Source organism: Cinclus cinclus, chromosome 4 (genome assembly GCF_963662255.1).
Source record: "Cinclus cinclus chromosome 4, bCinCin1.1, whole genome shotgun sequence".
NCBI lineage: Eukaryota > Metazoa > Chordata > Aves > Passeriformes > Cinclidae > Cinclus > Cinclus cinclus.
Genome location: NC_085049.1, coordinates 13150733 through 13165016, shown reverse-complemented (window position 1 = coordinate 13165016; position 14284 = coordinate 13150733). Strand labels below are relative to the sequence as shown.

Below are 14284 nucleotides of genomic sequence, written 5' to 3'. Positions count from 1 at the left end.
TATCAAAGAAAGTTCCTTAATAATTCTCCTTTTCCATTTCTATGTCCTTTTCTTTTTGTACACATGGAATATCTTCTCCATATTCACATTCCACTTTTTCTTTGACATTCACATTCTCTAAAATACATTCAAAAGAGCTTTTAAGTTACTACTAATTATAAAATACACTGTAATTTATATCATCCTATAGGTTTCATGTTCTGCTATTAAAAGTATTCTGTTTTAATGAACTTCAGAACTGCTCTGTTCTTGCAGTTCAGTACCCTGACTGCAATCGGTTCCTGGGAAAAGACCTGTAAACTCACTGACACACAGCAGGATGGAAATTCTTCTGGAGGGGAGCTCTTTTTAATTTTGCAGTGCACCAAGCTCATTATCTGCACCTCGTAAACACACAGAGAGTACATCTAATAAATCCCACAGCTGAGAGAGCTTCCACTGAACCAAGGGACCTGAAAATTATGGTAGTTTTACAGGAGCAGTGACAGGAATGTAGGACATGGAAGGGACATACAAGCTTTGCAAGAAACACAGCAAACAGCAGCCTCGACCATAACCACCATATATTCCCAGTAAATTAGGAAGCTAGAAAGATTTCTTCTGAAGTAAAAGCTTGAGGACTCTCCACATTAAGGCACTGGAACCAGATTGGAAAGCACTACTACTGCTACTACTACTACTACTACTACTACTACTACTACTACTACTACTACTACTGCTACCCCAACTCTTCCCATTCACCTGGCCTAGAAGTGACCCTCTTTGATGGTGGTTTTCTACAGTGGCTGAACTTTAGGGTCATATTAAATGAATCCCCGACCTAAATTATTTGGCCTTTACTTGATACTACCTCTCAGCATAGGCTATTGTTAGTTAAAGCTCTACCATCCTTCTTTTACTGCTACATATTTTCTGATACTGTGACAATATTTGTTTCATTAAATAAATGGAGAAATAGGCACTGTTGTTTCAAAGTAAAGATAACCCCTTGGACTCATGTTTTCCTAAAACTCAAAACCTTTTTGCAATTAATTTTTTTTTTATTCTAAATCCTCAAATTTGCATTGTATTAATGTGGTCATTTAAAGAGCTTCATGTGTTTTCCACATTTCTCTGCACCATGAAGGTTTGGTGTAACTACTCCTTTTACAGAAAAAAAACACAGAACTTTTAAATAATCAAAAGATCCTAGAAGCAGAGTCTTTAAGAAAAATACATTGAAATTTTAAAAGCTGGAAATATTGTAATACCAAACAGTATTCTGATCCTCACATGAGACTTAATTATTTATGGACTATGTGAATGAGTAACACTAATTAATATCAGGGAAACCTTAGTAGTTTTCATTGTCATGCTCAGTATTCAGTAAGATAAATTACGCAACCTGAAAGGAATCTAAATTAGAATCAAAAGCTTTCCTACTATTTTTCTTTTCACCCTCATTTTTCTTAGCCAATATTGACTTAATACCATAATGTTTTAAAATCAAACCATTGTCAATTTTAATTTCTTAATGCTATTTGTCACACTACAAACTCTAGAAAAATATTGCTCTGTTTAAAACTTTTTTGCTTATTTCCATGCTGTCCCTTCTTTTTATTTTCCTTTGCAAAAGGTCTGTTAGTCAAGGCATAATTATTAAGTAGAACTGATAATATTGTAATAAGCTTCTCAGCTTTTAAATACTTCACATGCACTTAGCTGCCTCTTTCTATATAACAGAACAGGTCAATTTTACAAGCTTGTTTAACCTTCAAAAGTTATCAGTTTGTGTTGTAGCAGTAAAATTACATGTATTGTAGTCATAAACAGTTTCAGAGACTTAAGAGACTGATAATAACAAACTTAATAGGACAGTTAAAAAGGGCTTTTCTTAAAAACACATCCATACTCTTAAAATAAGGCCATGCTTTTCTGATTCTAGTGAAGGTAAGGGAAAAAAAAACCTTCAGCTGTCATCCACTGTGCCAGAAATCACACCTGTTAGCCTGTGGTGTGAGAGTTTTCAATTACTCTGAGTAACTTTATCAGAATTGTAAATCATTCAGATACAGAAATCAAATTCTCTAGAGATGCTTCACTCCTCCACACTGAGAAGTTTCAGATTAATAAAATTCCACAGATATATTAATATATCTATGGAGCATCCTAAAGACAGCACTGGTATATAATTAATTGATATAATATAAAGAAAATCTTATTTCAATGTCCCCTTGCATGATACATCTCTTCCTTGCTCTTTGTATAGTACTTTATTGGTAGGGTTAACAGCAATACTTTTTCCCAGAACACTTCCCAGAACAGCACCTTTTGTCATCTGTTTGTAAATGATCAAGTCTAGCCATTTGGAATTATTTTTCTGTGTTTGGTATTTCTGCATCCTAGGGGTTTTTTTTCAGAATTTTTCAGGCATTCCTACAAAGGCACACAGGAGGAAAAAGATGTGTAGAGTTTTCCTATTTAAAAATAAATATCAAGTCCCTAAAATGATTTTGGCACAAAGATCAAGAGCTGAAGGCGAATATGAATAAAAAAGGAAACCATAGAGTAAAGAACAGACCACCAGTGAGAGCAAACAGAGGGAATGTCAGGAAGATCATGCTTGGAGGAGAGGGAGAATCAGGAGGAACATCAGTGCCCCATAAAGATTCTATTCAAAAACTTCATGGCATCATAAAATACCTATGGAATAGCGTTATGGTACCACCAGCCAGCAAACATTTGGGAAATGAACATAAACAGTGGATGCCTCTCTCACTGAGTGCTGATCCATACAAGGAGGATTACATGGTATTGTTTTCAACCCATTCTTCTCTTGATTCATCTGTTTATAATTCCTTAAAAAGGAAATGGAGAAAATTAGCTACAAATCAAGAAATTCCAAACCCAAGATATTAAAAGGTTGATTTGCCCTTTGCATATGCATAATATTTAATTATAACAACAGGTTACGTCTTGTGTAGGTTACTTACTTCTAGAAGTATCATGATATATCTTAAGGAAGAGCAGTTAAGGAAGAATCAGGTAGCAGGGGAGATTCCTTTCCTTTTTTATTTGCTGGAGCATTTGGAAGACACACTGAATGATTCAAGGATTTGAAGAAAGAAATATGGTTTCTTAGTTTTGAACCTAATGTGGATTTCAAGTATTGAATTCTGCCCGTGATTCCCCTGCAGACTCCTCCTTTTTGATGTTGATTTCTTTCAGTTAGTTATTAAAGACCCAGGATTTTCCTCACACAAATACAGCAGTCCAAAAATGAGAGTAGTCATCAGTGGAGAACTCGAAATTTTCAACAAAGGAAAAAATAGCAAACAAACATGTTTTACATGTTCATTTCAGGATTTTATTAATTGCCTTTTGGGGATGTCTAGCCTACTTCACTGACTATTGAAAAAGCCTGGGAAAATTGCATAAATTACACGTCTAAATGCCAGAACAGCTAAAGTTAGCTCAGATTAATTCCATTTTAAATGTCTTAAAATTGATGTGACTCTTAAAGCTCAGGGTTCTAAGTTGCAGAAATGTTGAGCAGTTAATTGAATGAACAGTAATTTTGCTCCACTCGTAGAAACCATTGCAAAATACCAAATCTAAAACCATATCCCAGGAGTCTCAAAATAAAGGGATACTTTTATCTCACTGTCTCCATTTCTAGTTTAGCACAGGAATAACGATCCCACATCTCAAAGGGATGTTTGAAAATGTTTTAATTGTAATATTTATGAAGCTGCAAATACACTAATGAGTCCCAAAGTATTGGCCTGGGGGAAATGAATAGTTCCTCTTCAAAGGGGTTTAAATAGTGGAAACATACAAAGTATGTGTCTATACAATACAAAAAATATTGATTAACAATTTTAAAATACAATAAATTAATAGTGCTATTTAAAAAAATATTTTTCTTGATATGAAGTTTATTTGACTCTAGAGAGAAGCTGTTTGCTGACCATTCACATCTTATGCTCTGAATCTTACTTCTATGTCTTATGTATCCAATAATATGTAGTAAAGATCTAATCAGATTTGCAGACTATCTCCAAGACTAAAGCACAAAAGTGTGTATTTTATAATTCAGTAACTCTTAACAGGTTAAGCATCTAAAATAAAGCATGATCAATTAGTGCTCTAAACTTGCTTTTTAATGTAAAAGTTCCCATCCACAAAAGTGGTGGCGCAGAGTTAGTAACATGAAGTGAAATAGAAGCATTTACTATTAGAACATCAGCTATAGGCGCATAAAAATATATATATTAAAAAAAAGCAAACGACAACAACAACAAAAAAAGGAAAAACAAACAAACAAAATTTAAAAGCGAATGTTTCTCTGTTTATTTTTTTATGTAAACTAGGATGAATGTGCAAATTACATCCGTGTCCTTCACCGATACAACAGGACCCATCTTCTGGCTTGTGGAACAGGAGCTTTTGATCCACTCTGTACTTTTATAAGAGCTGGACATCCATCAGAGGTAAGAAGTTTGGTTTACATTCTTTCAGTCTAGATTCCAACAAAGCTTCTGTGGCTAAAAAAAAAAAATAAATTCACTTATTCACAGTTCTCATATGACAGATATTTTCTCTGATGAAATGTAATGTTGGAATATAATTTAGTTTGTGCTCAGAGGAACTCACTAATATTTGAAAGTATATTCTGGAGAATTATGCAAAGAATTCAAAGACTTTTTCATCTTGGTTCTTTTGGTGTGTTTTTTACTAGATAAGCTGATATAATAATACTTAAGAAAATATAGTAAATTTTTAGGGGGAGTTTTAGCTAAATCTGTCAGGGTTTGGATTTTTGCTGTTGTTGATTTTTAAAGAAATTAAATAATACATCATATATCAAAATATCTGTTAGTTTGATGGGAGATGGAATTTCATAAGAAAGCTTTGGTAAATTCAGCTTCTTTATATTCGTCTTGTTCAGCAAGTGCATGTAAGCTCCTTCATGATGTTTACAGCTGAGTGAAACAATACTGCAGAGATCAATAAGAAGAACATATCATCAATATTTTGGATATATTTCTTATGCAAAAATAGAAATTTTCTGGACATCTTAGAAATTGGGATAATTTCTTACTCAGCTCTATTAGAGCAGGTTTAAAGACTTAGCAGAAGTACCAGCCTCTCATCTTAAATTAGCATGTAAAACTCCTTGGGCATCAAATCTAGGTTGCTGAAGGCACATGTGTTGACAGCTTTAGGAACTGAACCAGGGATTCTTGGAAATGCACTTTGTCAGGTGGGACTTAATAGATGGAGATGCTCTATAACCCAAGGATAAGATTGCTTTTAACTGGCAGGTGTCAGGAAGGGCTGCTGGTCAATGGTTTTGTTTAGTTGCTTCACATGATGTCTCTTGGCAGAGCTGAGCACTTGCCATGGAGCTGATGCTACAGCACTCTCCAAGAGAATTCTTTCTCTCCCCTATGGCCAGGAATTCTTGGCTTGAACAAATATTAATTTCATATGAAGTTTTTTAAAGTATAGTCATAGAAATCAGTTAAGGGATTTACTTCAAGCAAATGTTTTAAATTAATCTTTTCTGAGTAATGAGGTATTCTTTTCTACAAAACAAACGAAAACATCACCAGAAGCAACCTCCAAGGATCCAATCCATTCTGTGCACTTTCAACTGCTGTCAAAATGAGAAGCATCTCAAAAGTTAGGACTCCAGCACACCACTTAGTTCCAGAGTTGTATGAATAGCAGAAACACACTGTCTTATGAAACTCAGGAAGGAGCTAAATAATAAGCAATGCTAAAATAAGACAAATTTACATGTCTTCATTGCTCCTCTCACAAACCTCCTGTCAGGCTTCCCAGTAGAGTTTGAAGAAAACAATGACTGTATATGTAGGAATACGATTTTAGAAAGCACAAACAACAGAATAATAAAAATAGAAGCCAATAAAAAGAAATGAGAAACAAGATACATATAAGACTGTGTGGCCCATGATTGTCCCCTGCCCATGATTGTCCCCTTATCTGTCACTGTCCTTCCTTCCCTTATTTTTGTTCATTATTCTCCCTTGTCACTATGAGGTTCTAAAATTTTACCCACACTGAAATCATGGGAAAAATTCCGTTTTTTTGGGGTTTTTTTTTTTTTTTTTTTTTTTTTTTTTTTGGTTGTATAGACCAACAGGAAATATATTTGCTATACTAATAAGTAGCTATACTGTTTCTTGTTATCTGAAAAGCTGACCATCAGGATTAAAAAAGACAGTTGCCATTTATATGAAAGGTTAAAAATAACATATGGTATGTGGCTGAGTGGGCAAATTGCTTTCTTTGAGTGATAAGGATATGTTGTAACTTCAGGAAGTGAAAGAAAAAGATCCTTCTGCAAGAAAACTAGTTTAGTCTCTGCTGATCTATCTGGTGTCAGAGTATCCTCTTCCAAAAACATCCAATTACTTTCCCCTGTTTCTTCCACCTCATCTCTCTGGCCATTTTCTCACCGTTTGACTGTCATGGAAAGGACAGTAGCAAATGAACTAGTATTCAAAAAATTTAAAATATTACTACATGCCTCTTTACACCTCCTCATGTCTGAGTAGCACAAGGTATGTTTTGGCTCATAGGTATTTGAACAAAGCACTTCTCAGACATTGTGAAGTGTAAGGGTTGGGATGTAGGAAAGGAGGGAGCCCCTTATGATAAAGTTCTGTGTTTCCAGGTACATAACTAATGCAGTATATGAATTTAGATGCACACTTCCATGTAGAATTATGAATCAGCAGTATCAGCATAGAAAACTACTTGCTCTGTGGTCAGAGACCTTAACTAGAAGTTTCAGTAGTGCTCCCTGAGCTGATGGAGTAAGGAGGCTGTGACCCTCTTAGTAAAAACTGCAGGGTTCTTAAGTTATTAATGGTATATAAATGAGGTGATTTTTAGAGAGGCATTTAAGCACATGACTGAATAGCAGGACTGTATCTTCTGCAACATTGCCTCTTCCCATTTACTGAGCAGGCCAAAGAGGAACCTGTTGGAACCTAACATGCAGTTAAGGCTCTGGATGTTGGTAGATCACTAATCCCATGTTGCAGGGACATTTATTTTGTTGTTGGCTTTCAACAAAATTTTGCATAATCATCCATTTCTGAATAGCCATTTGGTAAGAAAATGAAGCATTTCTGGTTTTCCTTGGAACAGTGGAAATCCCCCAAAGCCCTGATCACAAGCATACCATATGGCATCCTGATTTAGCGTGGGTTTGTGAGGTGCAGTACAGTTTGTGAAAAGGAGCATTCTGCCTCCTGTATAAAATCTTATATACTTATACAACCACAAATTCATCTTTTCATATCAAAAACAGGTTTGAGCTGTGTCTTGCAGAACACTGAGCTCTTGTCTATAAATCATGGAGCCAAAAGTTTCTCAAAGATAAGCAGAATTAGATTGCTTCATTAGCAGATAATTATACCTTGGAACTGCCTTAGAACAGAGCATCTAATGTTCTTGAAAAACGCAGCTATAATGTTCATTCCCCAAACAGTCTCTGCAGAAGGTATTAATCCTGCTATGTAGTAATTGAAATGTGCTTTGAAATCTTTCACAAGCACATTGTGCTGTGATACATTGCAGCTTCTTTTGTGCTTTCCGTGGTTATAGAAATTCCATTATACCATGCATTTTGTCTTAATATGTTGATCATATAAACCAACAAGAAATTTGTTTAATTCTACATAAAACTTGTGTTGTACCACCAGAGTATAACCAAATATATTTTTCTAAGTCAAATTACTTATAAATTCTATTATACACTATATATCCATTTGAAATATTAAATATAAAATGGTTTACTGCATTCTATTCCAATATTCGTTTAGTTGATTTCACTTTGGAATTCCAGGCTGTTCAGTTTCATAAAGCTGTTGTCAGTTATTATAATTCTAAAAATATATAAGTACAGTCACTGACAAAAGCCTTTTATATTTTTCTCTGTTTTTAATTACTTTGACTCTGATCAATGTTGCTTTACGAAATTTAAACATTTCGGCAAAATACCCAATGTTTTTCTGCCATTTAGAAATAAGTTACAAATTAGGAAAAACAGGAGTGCTGACTTTGCGGATAGAACAGCTACTGGTGTTTACAGCAGAACATATTACAAAGTCTTGTCCAAGAAAACATTAGGAAGTTAAATGCCAGCCAGTAAATGGGTTCATTATCTCTGACTTCATTAAATGCTTCCAAATGATAAAAATCAGTGCAGGTCAGAAAAGATTGGGTTCTTCCATGTTTTTTTTTTGTATTTCATCCAAACATGAAGGCAAATTCATTAAAATAAATATTATTTTTCCTTAAGAAAACAAGAGCCAGAGACCCTGCACCCCAGATTTCTCATGAGGAAATACATATGCATCCTTTCCATGTACTCTGTGGAAGAAAATCTGAGATAAGTCTTCAAACCAGATAAACAAGATGAAGAAAAGTTCAGAAAAAAATCTTCTTTTACTTTGATTCTCATCCAATTGACATTTGTCTCTCTTGTTGACTTTGATGCCAACAAGGCAGGGTGGGGCAGAGAAGGGGGGAAGCACGTGCATTTAGTATCTTCCTTTTGTGTTTTTATAAACTTCTCAGTTTTGGCAGCGGGTGACAAGTGCTGAAGGAAGAGCTTTCTCTCTGTGTTTCACCACATTTAGCTGCCAGTAAAAGAGTACTCTGACACTGTTCTGTATAGCTCAAAATACCCTGGGTGAGTACTAATGAACCTTAGATAAATCAAAGGATCTGTCTGCAGTCAGGTAATGATTTCATCTTTATGAGTTATCTATTAGTAGAGCAACAGGTTTTAGGGGTGCTCTGGAGGCCTTCCGATGATCCAGAGTGCCTTATTCACTAACTCACAAAGCAACTTTTGCAAGGCCACATGGGAGTTTCACCAAGTACAGCTAAAAAATTTCTCTGCCTCCATAGGACCTGCAAAATTAGTAGAAATTCCAAAAGAAAACAATGTGCAGAAACAATATCCCAAGTTTCTGCAAGCTACGTGGGGACAAGATAGAGCTGATTCCTGGAGAGGAAGGCATCTCTGCATGACAAAACCTGTTGAGGGAATTAAATTTATGGGAAAGAACAATGCATGAAGAATTTTTCCTTCAGAACACACTGTAAATTTTTAATATGTACATGGAGCTGGCGGGGTGCCATTTTCAGTGCCTCATTTAACTCAGTAAACTGCCTACAGCTGTATTTACCCACTTCGGGAGACTGATGAACGAAGCCACCCTTTCCTCAAAATACATGGGTGGTTTTTTTGGGATTCTCCTCTAGGAGTACCTTATCTTATGTATTCCTCATTATGTTATTTCCTCCTCAATTAGCTAAGTGAGATTCTGCTTATCAGGGAAGACTGGCTCTAAATTCTGTCTTTAGTCCTGTTAGAGAGGACTTGCCTTTAGTAAGCAGCAGTTGTATTTTTTTGCATGGAAGACAGTTCAGTCAAGTTATAACTTTTTCTTTCTAAACTACATTGCCTTTAATATTTTGAGTGTGGGAAGGCCACTTATTTTTCTATGTGTTCTGTGATTCAATTCAAAACCAAGACAAGGTTTAATTGTTCAATAAGCTTTCTGTTTACCCCTCTACACCAACCAGATGAGCTCCTCAGCTCTTGCTTTAACAAACTAGAGTGAATTCACATGCAAGTCTTGAGAGATTGTGCTGGTCACCCCAGCTTAACTTTGACATGACATAATTCTCGTGCTCTTGACCAACATGTGGTAATGACATCATTCTTCCAGCTTTGTTGAGAAGCAAAATTGTAGACATGTTTATGTCTATTATTTTACAATAATAGTGTTGCTTCTGACATATTTTTATAATCAAAACAAACAATGACCTGCCAAGTTGCTCTGTCTCCATGCTTGTTCCTATTACCTCATCTCTACACTGTTTTCAGAGGATTAAGGAGGAGGAACATCTGGTTGCACTGACCAAATAGAAGTGGGTGTTGGCCAGTTCTTCATTAAATAGAATGTGTGACAAATTCTTGCGCTGAAAATATTTGCTTAGAGACACAATGTCCTTGAAGATAGGTGAAAAGCCACCATTTGGTGCTCCATCCACTAAATAGATAGGAAGTTCTGCCAAGTGGACAACATGTGTCATAAAATCTTTTACCAGAGGGGTTCATTCACATCCTCTGGTCTGCTTGCCCACACCACAGACTGCCAAATTGCCCCAAACCATCCATATGCTCCACATTTCTTTTATATTAAAGCATTTCATGTTCTGGAAGTTGAATATGCATACATTTCAAGAGGTTAAAATGGTACCTAACTCAGAGAGAAAATTAATTAGGTGAAGACAACATGTATGCTCACAACAAACAACAAAGGTGCTGTGCTGCAAAAGGGAAAAAGGGGTAACACCACTATTTCTCTGACTTAAATATTAATTGTTCTAGTATTTTACTACTTTTAGTGTTAGGAAATAGCCACTTATGCAAGGTTAAATTTTTCTAACTTCAGCTTCCTGTCATTTAACCTTGATATGCCTTTGATAGCAAAGTTGAAAAGTCTCCCACTATCTTTTCCACATCTTTTCCTCGTGTAAGTCCCTATGCACAGAGATCAAGCCACCTCTTCACTTCTTTTGATAAGCTGAATAAATATAGCTCCTTATACTGCCTATCACCAGGATTCCTCAATCTTATTTGTGTCCTTCCTGTGAACTCTCTGTGGTATTTTCACATCTTCTGGAAGTGTGGACACTGGAATCACACATGCTATTCCATGGTGTGTGTAGAGGCAAGGTCACTGCCCCACCTCTGTTTGAGATTCCTCTTTCACGGACTCAAGTGCTGAGTTCTTGGCATGGCATCTCAGTGAGAAATCTCCTTTTAGCGGTTTGCACTTGACCCAAAGATCTTGACTTGGAGCAGAAAGTTATCCCAGTTTACACGCTTTGCTAAGGCACCTAATCATCAGTTTTGTATAACAAGGTAAGTGAAGACATTGCTGGTGTTGCCTGTCAGTGTCAGCTTTAAGGCATCTGAGGTATCCAAGATCCCAAATGAGCCACCTCCGTCTGAGACATGAAAGCAGTCTGAAGAAGGATCTGAACTTTCATCTTCTAGGGTCTTCTGATGTAGTTCCGATACAAACTCTGTTCCCTATTGCAAGATGCAACACTTTGGATATGGTTATATTAAAATCTACTTAGCAAGCTTCTGACCTTTAACTCACTATACCAAGCATTCCATAACCTGAGCTTTCATTAACATTTTCTCTTTCTTATTTTGTCCTCCTCAGTACTTTTGTAAACTTTACTAGGAATGAAGTCGTATGATTGTTTAAATCACTGCTAAATTAAAAAAAAAAAAACAACAAAAAAAACCTCTCTCTAGCAACAATAAAATTTAGGGAAACCTTCAGTAAAAGAGAATTCATCAATGTTACCTCATAAGAACTGTACTTTGATTTATGTCAACTGTTTGTATTTCTTAACAATTCCACAATGCACCATTAATCAAATACCTATGTATTTAGTGAAATGCTCTGGAGAAAGTCAACTATTCTGTAACAGCATAGGTGCTCTTATCAGTAATTCTTACATTTATAACAGACAACAGGTTTTTTTGACAGTGCTCTCCATCTATAAAATTAGGTGAATGGCATTCATTACTTTTGAGTATTGTCTAAATCTGGCCGTACATGAAGCATAAGTTCAAATTGGGAGATTGGTAGAGTGTGTGAATTGATCAGCCATATGAAATTAATTTTCCATCGTATTAGACCTGCCCTTTGCAAGATTAAACACAGATGGTCCAGAGAGAATGAATCCATACAGAGGAATAATAGTGTTATCCCATAGAGAAAGAAATCATCCACCTGTGTGGTAATTTTTTGGGGGTAACTGAAATATTCCAGCTCTCATTATAATGATTTTTAGATTCTGCCACATTTACTTATGAGAGGAAGTATTTTTCTAAGTGACAGCACATGGTGAAGTCTATGTCATTGTTTGAAGAGTAGCCTAGTAACACTGGACTAGTAGTCAATAAGGTGTTAGTCATCATAATTAAAACCAGGGAAAATGTTTAGTTAATATTTTTGCATTATAAGATGCACTCTTAATATTGTATCATCCTTTTATGATATATGACTGTTATGTTTTTCTTATTTGGCTGATATTTATATAGAAAAATTATATTAGATAAAAAAGTAAAAAGAAGTGTTGCTAGCAGCTCATCTGTGTCATCAGGAGCCAATGGATACGCTCCTCTCCCCTTTTTTTCCAGAATGGCCAATTTAGACATCCCCAGCTGAAGTTCTGCAGAAGGGCAGTAGGCTGTCTAAGGCTCCACACCACGGAGACAGACAGGACAGGGGATCTGAGTCCTTCTGAAATCCATCCCCAGTTTAATGTAGCTGTTCTATCCATGCCCAACACATCTCTTCCTCCTTTCATCACCAAAGCCTAGATAGAAGCTCAGACCTTAGAGCTGAATCCTTCCTTTGTAAAAATTTTTTCATGACCTTTGTCCCTAGTTGTTATGATAGCAATCATTAGATTAGATCATTAGTGAGGGTTTTATGTGGTGTTTGATCTGATATGACCCTCACAGTCTCAGCACAAGTTTAGCCTGTCAAAATCATGGAAGAGGAAAAGCCTTGGTTAGTGAGGCTCTGTGTAAAGACTCTGCACCTCCACACAGAAATCCCTTCCCTTCTGTATCACATTTGTGGACTATCTTTACCTTCTCTTTTGCTTGTGTATAAGACTATATCACCATATACAGCTACTCATTTTAATTCTAGAGAGCCCTTATGTGGTCCCTGGAACTTCCATAGATACTGACTATCACATTAGTGCAATATAATCAAAATTTCTAATGGCTCTATTCTTTTTCATAAGACCCCTAATGAGTTTATGTGACCAGTTCAAGGTGGCACAAAAGGTGTCCCTTCTAAAATTCTGACCAATGCAATCACTGCTGCTGAAATACTGTGAGCTGATAGGGATAAATGCCTCTGATTTCAATGTGCTGTGTGGTGGGGTCTTTTATTTTCTTTTGCCAGATTTTTTCACATTCATTAAGTCAGGAAAATATATTATTTCTGTCACTTTAGGCCAGATATTTTGACACAAGTCACAAATTGCTAATCCTTTTGCAAACTCAGACAGCAGTCTGACATAGCTCCAGATTTTAAACATATTCTCAGATTGGAGCCCAATGTGTCTTAATCATTTAACTGTGGAATGAAATGTGCAGACCTGAAAAATGCATCTGAATATTTAGGGAGGATTTAATGTCTATAATATTTTATGCACTCTCATCCCATAGGGCGATTGATCTTTTCAGTATGTCCGTGGATAGTAAAGAGGATTGAAAACAGATCCTCAGAAGAAATACTACTCCCAAATAATCTTAACTATGTCAAATAGCAGAGACCTGACTATTGCAGACAGTTTTTGAGGACTCTATTCCTAATATTGTATCTCCATTTGGCTTGGAAAATAAAGTTGAGTGAATGTTGAAGGCGTAATTTTAAGTTAGTAATCCTCTGACAACGAGAAGGGATTTTTTGCCAGTGCTTACATCCTTTTGAAAATTAATGTATGGATTATTTAAAGAAGATATTACATGAAAAGTTCTTTCCTTGTTGGAGCATCCTTGTCTTGCTCACATATATACCTGCATGCCTGTTTTATGATGACTTAAATAGAGCAGTGTGCTGCAATAGGAACTTACTAGCATTATTTTAAGTATTTGGAGCACAGATTCCTTTATATAAACTCAATTATATTCCACTGGGTTCAGGTTTTAATTTTTTCAATGGATTAGTTGACTTTGTAGCAGTTAGACACCTAGCTAATGTTTGGGACTATATTTATCAGATAATGCTAATGCACATTTTTCTTAGCAGCAGAATTTAGTTTGCTTAAATACAAACAGCTAAATAATATGAGACTTTTCAGGCCTGACCCAGCAAGTTATTTTCTGCTGTTACACAAGGACAAATTATTTTCCTGTAGATCTCTTTTACCTCGTGCCTTCTTGATGAGGCAAGTGTAAAGATTAAGGCAGGTCATGGAGTTGAATGTTCATTTTGGAGACTTATATTTGAATTATATTTTCTGCTGATTTACAGACATGATCTGTGATTTTTCAACTTTTTTTTTAGTGGGGAAGTCAAGGTTCATCCTTCCTAAAAGAAGTCTCTGCACAGTGTATTCAGTGTGTCTTTCTATGCTGAAATAAACATGTAAGGATAAGTATAAAACAAAGAGAAAAGAAGTGAAAAAATACTATTTTGAG

The 14284-nt window shown here is 35.7% G+C and overlaps 1 protein-coding gene across 1 annotated transcript in view; it reads left to right on the top strand.

The window, feature by feature from the left end:
* SEMA3E (semaphorin 3E) overlaps positions 1-14284 on the top strand; it is a 126887-nt gene that overhangs the window by 74613 nt on the left and 37990 nt on the right. Inside the window, exon 4 of the mRNA XM_062491658.1 lies at positions 4353-4472. Coding sequence (XP_062347642.1) covers positions 4353-4472 — 120 coding nt within the window. The remainder of the gene's footprint in view (positions 1-4352; positions 4473-14284) is intronic.